Consider the following 18,834-nt stretch of genomic DNA (forward strand, 5'->3'; position numbering starts at 1 on the left):
CATGAAACTATTATGCAATCATTTCCATTAAAATTGAGTCAAGAATGCTAGGGATCTTATGGAGACCATTAAAAGGTGTCTACCAATGTGGACAACAAGGCAGCTCATAAGGATTTATAAAAGAGTTCTCTCTAGCTGGCTTTTTAATTTTTTTTACTGTTTGGGTGGTAATCTGGTTAATCCTGTTTTATCAAAATAAATGATTATTGAACAGATCATACATACTTGCGTATAAACACACATTTAGCTATTGTGTGTGTGCGTGTGTGTCTGTGTGTGTGTGATCTGGCATATGTGATTACAACGTTAAGGTGGTTGTCCTTCCCCTGTCCTCCTCTGTCCTTCCTGTGTCCTCGTAAACCAAAACATACTGAACGATGTTTTTTTTTATTTTTATTTTTTTAATGATAAGCTTTTATTTGAAATAGAAACAGAGGTTGAAAACAGGTTTTGTGAGATTTCTCTTACTTCTAAGCTATTGTTTGTCCTTAAACTTTAGTTAAGTAAACCTCACATACACATTAACAAATTACTGTATGAATGTTGTTTCATAAACAGATTTATGTGATTAATGATGTGATATGTCAGCGTGTGTCTCACTGTTTGATTTCAATGCTGAATTCTCTTTCATAACTCACTGTTTTATTCATTTACAGTACTCCTTCCTTAGAGACACACACACACACACACACACACTATAATTTGAGTTTTTCTGTTTCTCCACAGGACTCTGCTGAATGGTTTGCTGGTACGCAAATATGTTTTATTTCTTGTGTTTAGTCTGGTGCACAACATATGAATTCTGAGACAAATCTGAGGCAAATTTGGGGAATCTTGCTTGAGTCTGACACTGTCAATCGTGACAAAGATGTGTATCATAGAGTCTGACAGTCCGATGTCACACAATTTGACAAGCAACAATCATAAAGGACAAGCAAAAATCACACAGTTTGCACCCGACTTCAGTGTAACACAAGAACAGATGCTTATGGTTTCTTTTATTCTCAGGTTGTTCTGGAAAAGAAGAAAAAGTCCAATCATTATTTTATTGCTCTGATATTCTTTCTTTGTCTCTGTTTTTTCTCCTCCATGCCTAAAAATAGAGGTGGAACAGAAAGGTAAAGACGTGTTTCTTTCACCTCGTATAGCATCTGTATGTTGGTTCCCTCGCAACATGTTTAACATTTTCTCAATTAAACCATCATACATTTATTAATTACTAGAGAAATTATTTGTGACACTGGCTCTATGTTACAGTGATATTTAAAAGTCAAACACACTGTGTGTTTGGTAATATTATATGTTATTGGAGGAAATGTTATGTATGTGGCGGAGATGGTGCTGTGGTGGGCTCATGTTTTCCTCGTAGTGTTCACCCTCATTTCAGTTCATGTGTGTTATAATGCTCTTCTTCTGGTGCTGCTGAAAATGTAGGAAAAAAAACAACAACCTTGTGTCATCATGTGACATTTATATTTTACAAAGCATTTTATTGGATGAATATGAGTGCAACGTGATGCCATGAATTAATGTTTGTGTTTTTAAAGGAGAGGTTTATTTTTTTTATTTTTTTTATTATTATTCTTTTTATTTTTTTTTATTTTTTTTGCACTAGCATTATATCTATATACAATAAAAAAAAATAAAAAAAATTCAAAGCTGCATTTATAGGCACGCAAAAACTCAATTAGGCAGACAGCATCAAACTTGCAAACACATGCAAATGAGCTAACACTTGAAATGATAGTAAATAGTAATAAAACAAACAAACACCCTAATTTACATAACTGAATAGAAATTAGAAATTATCAGCATGTTTATTTCATTAAAAACGTATTTAGGAAAAAAAAAAGTCATAAAATGTTTTGAAGGGACCTCTTGGGAAACTAGAGATGACTCGTTTTTGAAACCATTTAAAAGCAATTTAAATGAACAGTCCAAGGGAACTCATTAAAATGAATCAGACTTCTCAATGTGACTTGAGAGAGAGAGAGAGAGAGAGAGGTTTTATTATTGCTTCAGATCGCGATAATGTGCAATATCCATTGAAAAAAGTATTATTACTGGGAAAGCTTCAATTGTTTGAAAAGTACTGCGTTACTGTCACACTATTGAAAATGTAGTTAAATTAGTTATTAAATTATTATTAAATTATTATTAGTGAGGTGTCAAGCACAACAAAACACTAATGTTTATACTCAGTATAGAAATACTGATTAAGATTTTTAAAAAAGTCCTATCTGGTCAAAAAAGAGAAAACACAAGAAAAAAAATATTGTTTGAAATGAACATTTTGTTTGCAAGCAGAGAACAATCAATACATTTTTGTTTAAACAACTTGTAACCTTTGTCCATTTTGTAAACTTTAATCATAATCACATTAAGATTTTGCATCAAAGCACACTCACTGATATGCAGGTTTGCTGATTATGCAATAATGCAAGACAGAGAATGTCTAAAAAACATTTAATTAATATTTATTAGTTTCATCCTGAATTTATGACAAAACTTGTATAATTTAGCTTCAAATACGGCAGCATTTGTTGTTGAATTTGCCTCGGCATTCAAAAACGCTTCACGCGTACGTTGAGTTTGTCTGTTCAGGCCTATACATATTATGAATCCTTTTTCATCTGCCAGGTAATTAGATCTTATAGCATCAGTGTATCGGCTAAGTGCTCGCAAACCCCCGTTAGCACTTTAACAGTAATGATATTCATAATCTAATTCCCATTTAAAACATCCAGTGAAGCCCAATCAATAACCCAGCCAATGAGCTGACAGCATTTTAAATGACATCATTATGATGATAGTGCTGCTAACCTTCAGGGTGACACCATCAGATGAGAAACAGAACATAAGAACTGCTATAACTCTCTCTCTCACACACACACACACACACACACACACACACACACACACACACACACACACACACACACACACACACACACACACACACACACACACACACACACACACACACACACACTAACACAGAGTTACAAATTTCCAGATGTGTAGATCTCAGGCAGTTTTGCATTTGGTCTGATTAAGTGTTTCACAACTGGTTCTGCTTCAGGACTAAAAAACAAAAAACTAAAAAAGCCCTTAAAAACAAACGTATTAATATCACCATGAACTGCACATGAAATATTCCAAAACATTAACTTGGCAGGCTGAATAGGAAATGTTACCATTTTGGTTTCCAACGGCCTCTTGAATCTTGATCGTTTCGTGTTCTCAGCAGCCGTTGACTCATCACACAAAACACACTGGGTCATGATTATTTTTGTAGCACATCACACATCCCATCCATGCTGGCATCTGTCTAATTTGACCAGCTTCTGCCAAGTGGCAGATGAATATGAACCAAAATAGTTTTATTTACACACACAACCACACATACACACACTTTTTTTTAAAGAAATTGGTATATCATTCACATTAAAGGCACGCTATGTAAGATTTTTAGTTCAAAATATCCAAAAACCACTAGAACAATGTTCTATATTTTGTTGATTTGTGTACTTACATTATCCCAAATGTTTCTATGAATGTTTAAATCCAGAGAAATAAGCAGTTTTAACCAGGAGACGGACCGTGTCCGTGCGTCGCCTATCAATGACATCATACACGCGTTACTCTCGATTTCCGGTTTTATTCTGTAGAAACCATGGAAACACCAAAGACGCTTTAATATATTGTGTATTAGACAGGTGAGCAACTGTTTTGATACATTCATCGACAGAAAAATAATCATTGTTATACAGCTCAACACAATTAGTCTTTTTGTTTAAATCTCATTTTCTTGATTTACCGCGAGTACCATATTTACCATGCCTAATATCGATCTAGCTCACTGCAGTGTGTAACAAGTGTCTCATATAGCAGCCGCCGAGCGAACGCACAGAGTTGCATTATAACAACTTTCATCACACTCAAATGTACAGTACAGGCTGAAAGTTTGGAAACATTACTATTTTTAATGTTTTTGAAAGAAGTTTCTTCTGCTCATCAAGCCTGCATTTATTTGATCAAAAATACAGATTTTTTTTTTTGATATTGTGATATATTATTACAATTTAAAATAATTGGTTTTCAATTTATTATACTTTAAATTATCATTTATTTCTGTGATGCAAAGCTGAATTTTCAGGATCATTACTCCAGTCTATCACATGATCCTTTAGAAATCATTCTAATATTCTGATTTATTATGAGTGTTGGAAACAGTTCTGCTGCTTAATATTTTTGATGAATAAAAGGTTAAAAAGAACTGCATTTATTCAAAATAAAAACATATTTTCTAATAATATAAATCTTCTTTACTATCACTTTTTTTTATCAATTTAACACATCCTTGCTGAATAAAAGTATTGATTTATTTCAAAAAAAGAAAGAAAAAAAATACTGACCCCAAATTACTGACCAGTAGTGTAAATTGTTGTTACAAAAGATTTCTATTTTTAAAATATTTGCTTCTTTTTTAAAAATTATTATTTTTTTTTTTTATTTTTTTTTTTCACTTTTTATTCATCAAAGTATACTAAAAAAGTATCACAGGTTATGAAAAAATATTAAACAGCAGAACTGTTTCCAACTTTGATAATGAATCATCATATTAGAATGATTTCTAAAGGATCATGTGATAGACTGGAGTAATGATCCTGAAAATTCAGCTTTGCATCACAGAAATAAATGATAATTTAAAGTATGATAAATTGAAAACCAATTATTTTAAATTGTAATAATATATCACAATATATAAAAAAAAATTCTGTATTTTTGATCAAATAAATGCAGGCTTGATGAGCAGAAGAAACTTCTTTCAAAAACATTAAAAATAGTAATGTTTCCAAACTTTTGGCCTGTACTGTATATAATATGATAAAACAGCGCTGCGTTACCCCACATACACATGACCGAAAGAAGCGGAAGCATAATAAAAGCTCCACTGCTCTTGAGCTGAGTGTCGTGCTTGTTTCTCATTAGAAATCGCTCCAGCGGCCTCGTTCCGCTCCAATGGCTTTCATAACGTTAACACATCTTTAATACAGTCCTGGTCATCCATGAATATGATTTCTGCCCGTCGTATTCTCCACCGGCTGTAGAGGTGAAGACACAACTCCCATGATTCTGCGAAATTAAGGCGTCATCAAGCTACTCCTTTGTTTTGAATATACAACCTCTAGTGGCGAACAATTACATAGTGTACCTTTAAATTGATAAAAAATTTGAGTAAAGACATTTGAAATTGACACCACAATAAATGGGAAGTGTTTTCTCCTCCCTTTTAAAAGTTGTTATTTGACTATTTATTATCGTAACTGCATTATTATGTGATTAGTTGCATATTATTTTGATTTAGCTTTTGATTTTGTTTTCCCCTGCTATCAGAAACATGATCCACTACTGGAGGTCGATCAACCAGGGGTGTGTTTCCCGTACAGCGACGTAACTCGCTGCTTAACTACCGTAGTACGATGCAACGTTCAATAAATCAACTAGCTAGTCACGACCGTATTGACGCAAGTTGCTGTCTGTCATTTTTAAGTACAATCAACTTGGAAGTTTAAGTCATTTCAATTAATGCCAAATTGTTTTGCTATAAATTACGGACATGGCGTCTGAGGACTAATTCACTTTTTTATATATATATATATATATATATATATATATATATATATATATATATATTTATTTATTTTTTTGCTTTATTCCTAGATTCGTTTTTACGTAGTAGAATTTCTAGAATTTCTAGAACGTATGCACATGCACACTGTTCAAAAACGCCGCTTTAAATCTCTTGACAAACTAAAAGACGTACAGTACATGACATAATGTATATATTCTAAATAAAAGAAATAGATTATACTGAATGTCAGCTTGCTTATTTTGCTCAAGATAAATATTTATTAAGTCCATGTCATGCAAACAAGAAACTATGCTTGTAACCACAGGTCGAGAGCTGTCGTTCCAACCACACAACTTTGCAATGGTGCTTGCGAATGTTCGTTGGAACTATGATTTCGGGAAACACCAACTCGATGAACTGTTGATAACAACAGAACTTGTGACCATAGTTGGCTAACGATGCTGTATAGTTCATCAGATCAGGGACTGTAATGGGCAGCTGGTCTGAGATCAGAGCTTCAGGATAGATTGACATGATGTGGAGAGTAGAGATGAGCAGCAGAGATGAGCATTAAAACACTGAGCAACTCGGTTGATGGCGTATGTTCCTCTTGTCCTACACCTCCTTTCTTCTTCCCTTCCTCCTCATCTCTCTCTGATGTTTTCCTCTAGCCTACTCAGCCTGTATTCATATTAAAAGCAATAGTTCACCAAATAATAAAGCCTCTTTTACTCCCCAAATGACTTTTCTTCCTTGAAACACATTTTGCAGAATAGGCATATTGTGCTTTCCCCTAAAATGCAAGGGTTGTCAAGCTCCAAAAACAACAAAACTTCATACAAGGGGTCCATATGAATTATACACACTATTGTACACAAGCCAAACGGAAGCTTTGCATAAGTAACAGACTGATATTTAAGAGTCTCACCAGTTACTGCCGACTTAAATTTTTGTCACTCAAAGATGTCGTATGACTTCAGAAGACATGTATAGCCGTCATTCTTTGTCATTTTTATGCTTTACTGATAAGACCACTGTGAATTGGAGCTTGTATGACTACTCGCTGTTAGTTGACTAGTCATGCAGAAAGGCAGTCAACTAGATGGTGGGTCAGTGTTTACTTCAATATGCCATGCAGTTCCAACAATCTCTGTTGTTTCTGGCAAGTACAAAGCAAAAAAAAAAAAAAAATTTTAGAAAAAGTACACATTTAAATAGATACATAAATTTAAAGATACATTTATTTCAGCACATTTTCACAATATACTAAAGTTCGTTTTCATAAATCTAAACAATAAATGCAGTGGGGGAAGAAAAGTTGATATGGAATATTTTGCCGGAAAAATATGACAAAAATATTTATGAATATATATTATGTACTTTTTGTTTTAGTTTTTTTTCAGTAGTGGCAGACCTAAAAGACTAATAAGTAGAAATCATTAAAAACAAAATCAGACAAATGTATCTAAACATCATTAAAACAAGGCAAACTTACTAAAGCAAAATTTTAAAACTTGTTTTCAGAGAATGTATTTTAAATTCCTTTATTTATCTTACCTCACTGTCATTTTATTATTATTATTATTTTTTTTTTTTTTTACATCAATCTAAAAACAATTACAATGGGGAAAGAAAAAAAAAACATTCTGTTAAAAAAATCTCATTTAGTGTTCCACTGATTAAAAAAGACACTGCGGTTTTAAAATGTTATTTCCGGTGAGTAAATTCAAACGGGGTGTTTATTTTTGGAATTAGTATAATATATAACTATTCCTTGACAACTTTTTCTTAACCTTTTTTCACCCATTCAGAATCCTTAGTCTTGTGCTCCTGCAGCCCATCTGGAGCTGCGTCTGTCGCTTTAACACTTTCTAGAAAAACTTAAATCTGTGTGTAGCTGTGCTCTGGTCAGCATCAATAGAGTGATGTGATGTTGATAACAGTGGGGCTTCACTTTAAATGCAGGTTTAAGAAACAGACTAGCGCACTTGTTTTCTGATATAGCCGTTCACTGTATATCACTGTAATCCTCTAGATGGACAATCAGAGAGTTGTGTATGTGTTTTTCAGTGCTGCACGGTTTGTGTGTGTTGTATGTGTGGTAGGTTTCAGATACGATACAGGTTTTAGCAGCCTTATAATGGGGCTGACGCTAGAGCTGAACGACCCACTTCATTAACTTTTATAATACCTGTGTAAGCGTTCAGCGCTGTATCATTTTCTCGCTCAGAGATGCTCAGACTTCCTAGTGGAGCTGATGGGCTCAATCGCAGAGGCAAAGGAAGGTTTATTTTTCACAATAACAAGGAACAAAATGAGGTTTCCTCAACTATGGCCAATTTTGGCCCTTTGGACGTTTGGGAAATACATTTCTTAACAAAACTTTTTCCAAACTCACTCGTTTATTTAATGTGCTTAAGAATATATGCACTTTTCTTGCATAATTTGGTTTAAAAAAGGTAAGATCTTACTTTAGATATAGCTTTATTTGGGAATTAAAGTTAATAATAATAATAATTAACAATAATACAAATAATTAAAAATGATTAATTATGACTCATCTGCACACAAATAATTTTCACACCATATTATATTACTATTATTATTATACCATCATTTTACTCAATTTAGTATATTTTTAAATATATTTTCACTCTTCTTGCATAATGTTTTGATAAAACAGTAAGTAACTTTGAAAGCTTTATTAAGGAATAAATTATTACAAGAAATTAATTATCTTCACAAATCATTTTCATTCAGTAAATAGTACTCTGGTTTTCTGTTTTGTTTAAATCTTATATATTTTAAATACATTTTCACTCGTCTTGCACAATTTGGTATACAATAATGTAAAAAGTTACTTTATATAAACTTTATAAATGGAAATTATGTTTTTAATTATAATAAAATACTAATTATCTTCATGCTATAAATATTGAAATGGTTTACTTTACTATGTCTTTTTTTACTCATACGTGTATAATTTTTTTTCATGATGGATTTTCGTAGTTTAGCTTTGAAAGTAAAGGTGAAGCAATAAAATCAGCATGAAAGGCATTTGAAGTAAAACAATGAAAACTAAAGGTAAAACATTTAACAAGTCATTTTTATTGTTTTCATAAAAATCAACCCCTGGGACATGAAAGTGCCCATAGAACACATGGCGAGAGCTTCCAGCTGTGGGCAGAGCGCAGTTTAGCTTTAATTTATTGACCGTTCTGAGCTTTTCTGCTATCGTAAATATCATAGATTTAGTAATGCAATCACAGACGCACACGGCCCGAACCTGCTGCTCAGTTACCGCTGTCTCTGTAGATTACACTGTCTTTGGTATCAACAGATTTGACCCCTCGCAGGAAATTAATTGGAATGAGTTTATATATTTCTAACCTAATCTGGTTAAGTGTATGGATTGCCGCAGTCAGGCCTTGGGTTTAATCAATTTCTCCGGGGCTAAAGCCCTGGAAAGAAACACAATCTTTCTGTTCTGATGCTGCATGGCTGGTTAGAGCGGACCCAAATGGAAGAAAAATACTCGTATTATTAGTTTTGTGCGCACAGACGCAATAAATCAAGATGACACAAATTGATAATATCTTAGCATCGGGATGGAATCCGTTCAGATTGTAATAAGAATAAGCTCATTATTATGTCTCAGTGGCCTCTGGCCCCTTTGACCAGCTGTCATTAATGAGCTCGCTCTTATTTATCAAAATTTGAAATGCCAACTTCAAGTTTAAATGCAATCTTTCTGCATGTGCACAATCCTGCTGCACGAGGGAGAGAGTTTAGAGCCAACCTGCTCCGGCACACCTGTCTGGAAGATTCTAGCAACCCTGAAGACCTTGATTAGCTGCTTCAGGTGTGTTTAATTAGATCTAGAGCTAAACTCTCTGGGATAGTGGACCTCCAGGAGCAAGGGGCCGTTTACACGACACCGCTTTTAACTAAAAACGGAAAACGTCTTATGCATTTTGGCCGTTTATTCACATGACAATAGCGGTTTGGGGGCCTGAAAATGCAAACTTTTGAAAACAGGTTTCAAAGTGTACGTTTTTGAAAACGATACCGTTATTGTTGTCGTGTAAACTACAAAAACGCGAATTTGTGAAACAGTTGACGTCATGCACATGCGTATTACGTGTTTAGTCTATGGGCTCATAATATGGTTTGGCATGCAGAATACATCACTTTTAATAGTTTTCGTGGATCTGTGTGAATGGGGATCGTTTTCGTTAGACAACGTTAAAATAATATATATATTTTTAAATGTTTCCTTTTTTAGTACATCGTTGTCATGTAAACGTACCCCAAGTTTACTAGTTCACCAATAAAGGAAAATCATTTTCAAACCCTTGTGAATTTCTTGCTTCCTGTGGAACAAAAAGAAATTCTGAAGAATGATCACACAGCTCTAATACACTGTAAAAAAATAAATAATAATAATAATAATACAAAAATAATTGTTTCAACTTAAAAAAGAAATTGTGGTCCCTTAAAAATTTAAGCTTAGTCAAATTGAAATATGTACTAAGTGACAACTTGGATATTTGAGTTGACTTAACTTAAGTTTTTAAGTTTTAAGGCAGCACAATATTTTTTTACAGTGTATAGTCACTAAGGGTAGCAAGCTTAAAAAATAACAGAAAAATAAATAGTCCAGATACAGCAGCTTTTCATTCATTACTTGAATTTCTTACAAAGTTTACATTATATATAGAAATAAGTCATATCTGCTCACTAAGGCTCCCTTTACTTGATCAGAAATACAGTAAAACCAGAAATATTGTGAGATATTATTACAATTTTAAATAATTGTTATATATATATATATATATATATATATATATATATATATATATATATATATATATATATATATATTTCATTATAATTATAATACATTATCATCTCATAGAACATTTTACATATTGCAATGGTTCATTTTGCACAATTTAGTTCATATGTTATACTTTATATTTAGAATATATTCTCACCCTTCTTGCATAATTTGGTAAAAAAAATAATAAATAAATAAAAATAAAAAGCTTTACTAGGGAATAAATTAGGAATTATCTCCAACCAATAAATATTCAAATTGAATATTTTTCTCGGTTTATTCATATGTATTATTTATTGACACTTTTATTGTATCTTTATGGTGTTATATATATATATATATATATATATATATATATATATATATATATATATATATATATATATATATATATATATATATATATATATATATATATATATATATATATATATATGTATATGTATATGTATGTGTGTGTTTAGCATTCAAAAAGTAAAGGGGAAAGCAATAAAATCTACATAAAAGACATTTGTTACTAAAGGTAAATCCTAACAAGACCGATTTAGTGTGATTTTTATTGTTTTACTAAAAATCAACCCCTGGGATATATTAGCAGAATCTAAATTTAACTAAAAGGCATGTTACTAATCATGTTACAAATTCAAATTCAAATAGCAACAAATATGATAATGCTCTCTTGAAAGTCTATAACCCATAACTGTTATTTTAACATCAGTCAGGCAGTCATCCAACATCATATCTAAATAAACACTTCTTGGCTAGAATAAGATGCAATAATACAATATGCAGCAGATGTAATGTGTCACATTGTGAGAGTACCAGTCATTGTCTAGTGAATGTGATATGGCACAATCTAGTCGAGCAGAAATACAAGAGAGTATCAGCGGTTTATGAGAGCTGCGTTTATGTTTAAGAACTGTGAAGGATTGTCATTCTCGTAACTTGGCATAATCTGTTTATCGGGTTCCTTTTATATAATGTAATGGATCATTGAAAGCAGCCCAAATGTGTCTCCTTAACAACACATTTCTAACTTATCATGCCATTGTGTACACGGCAGTGAGATGTTATCCATCTTATCCATCCAGATAAATGAAAATGGTCATGAAGTGAAGAGGCTTGATGCTTTCAAACCCACGCTCACTTGTCTTTCTCTCTCTGTTTGTTTGTAGTTTTCTTGTGCCCAGGGCTCTTGCGTGGCGTTTATCAGAGCGAGCATCTGTTTGAATCGGACCACCAGTCGGGAGCTTGGTGTAAAGACCCCCTTCAGGCCTCGGATAAGATCTATTACATGCCCTGGACGCCGTATCGCACAGACACCCTCACCGAATACTCCAGCAAAGAGGACTTCGTTGCAGGCCGACCCACGACCACCTACAAACTTCCCCATCGGGTGGACGGCACCGGGTTTGTCGTCTATGACGGCGCACTGTTCTTCAACAAGGAGCGCACGCGGAATATCGTCAAGTTCGATCTGCGCACTCGCATCAAGAGCGGTGAGGCCATCATTGCCAGTGCGAACTACCACGATACGTCTCCGTACCGTTGGGGCGGCAAGTCGGATATCGATTTGGCAGTGGACGAGAATGGACTTTGGGTGATTTATGCCACAGAACAAAACAACGGACGGATTGTGATCAGCCAGCTGAACCCATACACGCTTCGGGTGGAGGGAACATGGGATACGGCCTACGACAAACGCTCCGCTTCCAACGCTTTCATGATCTGTGGAATCTTGTACGTGGTCAAGAGCGTCTATGAAGACGACGATAGTGAATCCACTGGGAATAAAATCGACTACATCTACAACACGGAGCTGAGCAAAGATGGCTATCTGGACATCTTTTTCCCAAACTCGTACCAGTACATCGCCGCCGTGGATTATAATCCCAGAGATAATCTGCTTTATGTGTGGAATAACTACCACGTGGTCAAATATTCCCTGGATTTTGGAGTACTGGACAACAGGCTAGGTAAGAGTTGGAACGTTTGCATGAATTTTTGTTATTTATTTTGAAACTCTTTTTCTCTGAATGAATTGCAAAAATGTTTTATTGCACAGCAACATTACAAGAAAATAACCAGAAAGACCCAATGGAATCAATGTCCCAGACAGCAACGTGGTGTCGGCCGAGATCTGGCCCACATCTGGTACACATGGATTCTACACGGCCCAGATGTGGGCCGGATCTAGGCCGACACTATGTTGCTGTCTGGGGTTGTTTACGTGTTGTGGCTTGTAGTTCAACTTGCTAACGTACTTCTAGAAGTTGACAAATTCATGGTCATCACAGCTTTAACGTTAACAAAATGTTATAAAACCCTTCCATGTATATAAAGGAATAAAACCCTTTCATACATGTATATGTTCTGCCCCAACTTCCTGTTTCTACAGGAAATGTGCCAGAGCAGGAGAAAAACACTGCACTCATCACTGTATTAATGGGGCCTTTAAAGGAAATGAAGCCTATTTTTTGGACAAAGATTGTTTTGCAGTGTGACATTTCATTTCCATTATGTAAAAATGTAAAAACTCTCATTACTATATTATGTGAAGGAATAACATTTTTACATATTTGTTCAATTCTAGAGTAGATATCAAGTAAATTGTAGATTCACCCATTGTAAAATGCAAAAGACTTCGGAGTGGCTACATAAAAAAAGAGACTGCAACCGAGCCCATGCGAATCCACGTAAAGTGGATAATTCCGAATAACTGCAATAGCAGATTTCGAACAGAGGTGGCGACAAAGAGGAAAAACGTATGGACTGCAGCTTTAAAGGACAATTCCGGTGAAAAATGAACCTAGGGGTAATTAACACATGGTTACTGAGTCGATCGTTCCCTGGGATGCGTTTTCATGAAAATCGAATGTAAAGAGTTTTATCTTAAAAAACAGATTAGCTTATAACGCTAGTATATGGGGCACAGAGTAAGTAAAAGTAAATCGCTAGTTAATACCACTAACAAGGCTCAAAATAGCCTCACACTAACACGGTAGCATAATGAGGGTCCCTGCATGCAAACCGAAGCATTGAGAACTTTGTAAGTGTACAGACAGTTTAATAAGAAGATAGTTTATAAAGACAGTACATTACACGTTTACAGAGAGGATCCATCTTGGAAAACAGTCTCGATTAGTCGAGCCACGAACGCCGTGCTACGTTAGATTTCACAAACGTAATTCCTATCGACCAGCTCACTTAGCACGGCGTTCGTGACTCGATTAGTCGAGACTGTTTTCCAAGATGGATCCTCTCTGTAAATGCGTAATGTACTGTCTTTATAAACTATCTTCTTATTAAACTGTCTGTACACTTACAGTACACAAGTTTAAATGTAGCATAATGTCACAAAGCAAAACAATAAATGTATTTATTTCCGTAATGATAAATATGATAGGCCTACTTAATTTCTTAGGGTGAAATATAGGACATGTTTTCATGAGATTCACCCCTCCTTCTTTGAACTAGCACAGTTACTAATGACATTTTAGTGAAACATTTTAGTCCTACAGTTGGAAAAATTGCCTTTTAGTTAAATGAGTTGTTTAGTGTCTGCGGGCGGCACACAGATAGAATGAGCTTCAATGGTGTTTGCTTGAGTTATTGGTTAGACCAGAAAGTTTGGAATGTCCTCTTTAATTGGAAAGCATCTAGTGAAGTTAGTGGAGGGGAAGTTTGTGGCTTCTTACTGAATGTCAGAATGTTTTGGGCTGGCGGTAATTATAGAGCGAATGGTACTCAATGTGTGAGATTCCTTTCGCCATTTAATTAAAAGCTTTTTAAAGAAAGAAAACTTTCATAAACATCTTCACTAAGACCGTGGGAAACACATTGACTTCTGCACAGTAATATGCAGAAGATGCATTAGGTCGTCACTAAAGGAAAACAAGTCAAATAGCATACAAAGTATTCTAATTGCATTCCACCCTTTTTTTTCTCAGTCACCCTCTTTATCAGGCAAAGTATCATAATTGCCACCACATTTTAAATTTTTTTTATTTTACAAATATTTTACTGTTTTGTAAAGTCAAATGAAGTTTTTAAATGAAGTTTGGGGTCAGTAAGAAATATATATATATATATATATATAATCAAAAGAACAGCATTTATTGTGAGAAATAGTAGTAGTGATATTCTCTTAGCCACTAAGCTCTAACAAGAAGATTATTTTCTTAATGAAAGCCTTCATTTTCAGTGACAGACAAATCCATGTCCAAAGTCACAATTATGTTTCCCTGACGACAGCAGAGGTTTGGAGGGCATGCATTGAATTGTATGTCCTTGTTGCATTTGATCTGTATGCCAAAATATCAGACACAGTTGAATAAAAGTGTTTTTGACAGTGAGGAAGCGGTTGCGGCCACATCACATTTACACTCTCAGCCTGTCATGAACCGTCATCACTCAAGCTTCTGCTCTTTACTGCCTGCTTTCAGAAAGAGATTGTCTTCACTTCCTTGTTTTATCATACATATGCTACTTGTTTTTGTATAATATAAGACAGCATATAGTTTATAATTGTACAAAAGTTGCAATTACCTTTTTTATTTTTTATTCCATGGTGGAAATAAGCTTTCATAGCTTGAAGAGATTCTTGCTGACCAAGTTTAGAAACGGTTTACTTTTGAATAATAAGACATTCAGTTTAATGACACAGACATGCTTGCAGTGCATTCGTTCGAACCCTTGCATAGATTATGTTGTGTGTGTGGCTGTGGTGTGTGTTTCGCTGTGGAAGGCTTGTGTTGATCTTATTAAATGATTGTGTGATATGAGACGCTCTTACAAGCAGTCAGACACTCAGAACATTCTCAATTACACATGCAGAGAGATCAGCAGTGTGTGTGTGTGTGTGTGTGTGTGTGTGTGTGTGTGTGTGTGTGTGTGTGTGTGTGTGTGTGTGTGTGTGTGTGTGTGTGTGTGTGTGTGTGTGTGTGTGTGTGTGTGTGTGTGTGTGTGTGTGTGTGTGTGTGTGTGTGTGTGTGTGTGTGTGTGCGTGCACGTATGTGTGCGCTCTCTCCTCTGAACACACAATACCTGCGGCATGATTAACCTTGAAACCTTCATCTGAAGGTGACTCTTTTGATGTGCTTCTGTTCACTATTACTGTTTCAAGACCTAGTGAACATACTGTATGCTCCCCAAATGCAAAGATGTTCCAGAAACTGAATTATAAGATGCATTTCTTTATAAGGTTTTTAGGTATAAGATATTTAAGGTTTTAGCCTTAGTGACATAATTAATCAAAATACAAGCAACAGTGTATTGTTCTGAATATCAGCACAGCTTTGCAATGCTTTTCAATCAGCAATGCTGATATTCAGAACAACACACTTGCAATCATAATATTGCTGTAGAACAACATTAAACAAAAAGTTAAAATTTTTGACAAAGTGCTGCAGTGAAAATAGTTGCAAACAAAGATCAAACATTGCATCTCTGAGCAACATTCCTGTATTTAATTTATTGGATACATCAGTGTTTTAAAATGACTATAAAATCAAAATGGACAATTCCTAATTTATTTTTTATTTTTATGGAATTTATTAAAAGTATTTATTATAAATGATTTATCTGTGCACATCTTTTTTTAATTATAATTTTTTTTTTTATTCATGTACCTCGTAATATTTGAAGAAAATAACTTCCCCTCACAGTTACTGACATGGCATTAACCAATAGCAAACCACAACCACCCAAGAAAGACTCACTGAAACATTTCCACCAGCAATGCACAGACTGACAAATAGATCTCACAAACAATGAAAAGTCTCAATGCAGGCACAAAGCAGCCAGAAAGAGGTCGCCTGTAAGTCACCTTTAGAATCATCACAGGACCACAAGTGCATAGCAAGTGTGCCATTTAGTAAAGGGCCTATAAATAAATGTTTAATTTTTATGAAATATTGAAAGCTATTGTTAAAAACTGAATCAAAACTGAGTCATGAGAATCAAATGGGTATCATCATTTAAAAAAAAAAAAAAAAAAAAAAAACTGATACATTGTGGTTATGACAATTTTGGTGAAAATGTGCTTAAATGTTTTGAAAATAATGACAGAACCCAAATGCAGAGTGCAATAAAATAGTTATTTAGTCCACTAAGAAATAATTCACAAAGGCCTGGAGGATGAAGACATTTCCAAATGACAGATGAACTTGAGCAGGGAGAATCAGTCAGACAGTCCAATCTGTATTCATGCAGGCAGTGAATGACCAGAAATCCAACGTGGAGTGAATCGAATCACGAAGAGAAGGGAAGAACAAATATAAATTCTAGATGAGAAAAACAACACGGTCAGACAAGAACAACGATCTGACAGGGAATGACGCAAGCACTGAGGTATATATATTGGGGAACCAAATCATCAACAGGTGAGAACAGGCTTGATTAACCTCATCATCTGATCAGTTGCTTTGGCTGCTGAATGAGTAAGTCACTCCCAAATCTGAAAGACACGATAGGAAGACAACAGAAGTGAAAATACAGACCTGGGGTCTCATTTATAAAACTGTGCGTAGGATCCCTACTAAAAGTGTACGTGCACCCGAAAGCCAAAAATGGTGTAGGCCAAAAAATATTTAGACTTATAAAACCGTGCGTACGCCAGAACCTGAGCTAAATTCCCTTCATAAATCCCAGTCAGCGAACGATTGTGCGCACATGCATCTCCACCCCTTCTCCTCCCCGAAATAACCATATATAGAGCTTACAACTCCTAGTTTTACTATGCATATCATCATCGGCATTACATTTGCATATGCATATTCATCCACGTGATACCATGTTTAACGGTACAAGACATTAGGAAAATATGAGATTTGAATGTGCCATCACATTACATTGCTAAAAATAATTTAGTAGCCTATCTTTGCCTTGTTTTTGACTAAATAAATCAAATAGTATAAAATACATTTCTGAGAAAGTTTTTCTTAATCTTTTCCATTTGTCCGGTTGGGCAAGTAGTACAATTCTCTTTCACTTTTCCCTTCAAAAAAAGAAAAAAACACACGTGTCCCGGACAGTCTATGGTCCCGGACAAACGTTATTGTCGAGCCCTGATATGTTTTCCTTGATTGGTTTTCCCTGTAGATAATTACGTTGTTGAAAACGAAAGTAAAAGAGTGACGCACATTCATTGCATTTTACCGTGATGAGAGTTCCGTGTCTTTATTAAACTCAACACATTATAATGATTTATCTGTCATCCACCCTCGATTAATTGGAATGGAATGTTTTTATTACTTGGCCCGCCCGACCCGTGGATTATCCACGATCCGCGCAGCACTATACGGTTTGAGAATAGACACAAGCGGTAACCGCAACAGAATTTATCTGACCATGTGACTGTCCGAGTTTTGTAGAGAGCCGGAGGCGGCACGAAATTTGACGGAGGCAGCCGCCTCGTAATTCTCTATGCAGGACACCACAGAAACCGAAAATTCTCGGGCCAGCAGCATTTGTCCAAATTTCAATCTTAACCATTGTATTTCATCAGAAACGATCTGAAAACAGGGCTTTAAGTGTAAAATACCGAACTTGTCCTTTAAAGTGGTTTTCCTTCCTTTTCCGTCAGTCCCTCAGCTCACCATCGGTGTCGCCAAACTGCTCCGTCTCCAAAACTTTTGTACGCATGGGTCAGAGTTTGCATGCAGGTGCGCAAATTTTCCCGTCAAGTTTGTTTTTATGATTCACAATTTATGCTTCGGAAGTGGCGCACACCTCTTTCAGGGCTTGTTTTGTGCGAATACGCAACGGTTATAAATGAGGCCCCTGAACCGTGACATTCTGTTGATTTTCGGGTGAAATATGACTTGGACAGGATCTCGCCTCGCCTATTTAATTCATACAGTATTGTACGTTTATCTTTAGCTCCTCTATATGTTTTAGGTTTCAGGGAGCATTTGGCTGGAGGCTGGTTTTATCACTGCACACAGCTCCATTACTCACTGTTGAAAATCCCCTGGCTCACGGGCACAAGTGTGTCGCACTTTATCACCCCCCTCCCCGCGTTCCCTCTCCAGCTTTAGTTCCTCTATAGAGGCAGTCAAGAGAGAGATGAACACTGTGCTTACAACATCTGTCCTCATTGCCCTGCTCCTGTGGCCTTGTGTATGTCTTTGTTTGTGTATGTGTGTTCACTCCTGTCTCATATGTTTCTGTGTAATCTTTAAAAATCAGTATAACGAGTGAGGTCGTACAAATTCGTACCAGTTAGCCATCTCGTACTCACACAGTTTTCTAATTCAGCATCAATTAACAGATTCACCATGGAATCTCGAAGAATCAGCATCAGATAGAAGACTTCACATGAGCGCATCAAAATCTGCATCAGATAACATGAATA

At 35.2% G+C, this 18,834-nt stretch overlaps 1 protein-coding gene across 11 annotated transcripts in view; it reads left to right on the forward strand.

The window, feature by feature from the left end:
* Window positions 1-18,834, forward strand: part of LOC309484925 (adhesion G protein-coupled receptor L3) — a 326,392-nt gene that overhangs the window by 199,038 nt on the left and 108,520 nt on the right. For all 11 annotated transcript variants that reach the window (XM_082151409.1, XM_082151416.1, XM_082151415.1 and 8 more), the window contains one exon: window positions 11,654-12,454. In XM_082151409.1, the coding sequence (XP_082007535.1) occupies window positions 11,654-12,454 (801 nt within the window). The remainder of the gene's footprint in view (window positions 1-11,653; window positions 12,455-18,834) is intronic.

This window comes from Leuciscus leuciscus, assembly GCF_965113295.1.
Source record: "Leuciscus leuciscus genome assembly, chromosome: 2".
Lineage (NCBI taxonomy): Eukaryota > Metazoa > Chordata > Actinopteri > Cypriniformes > Leuciscidae > Leuciscus > Leuciscus leuciscus.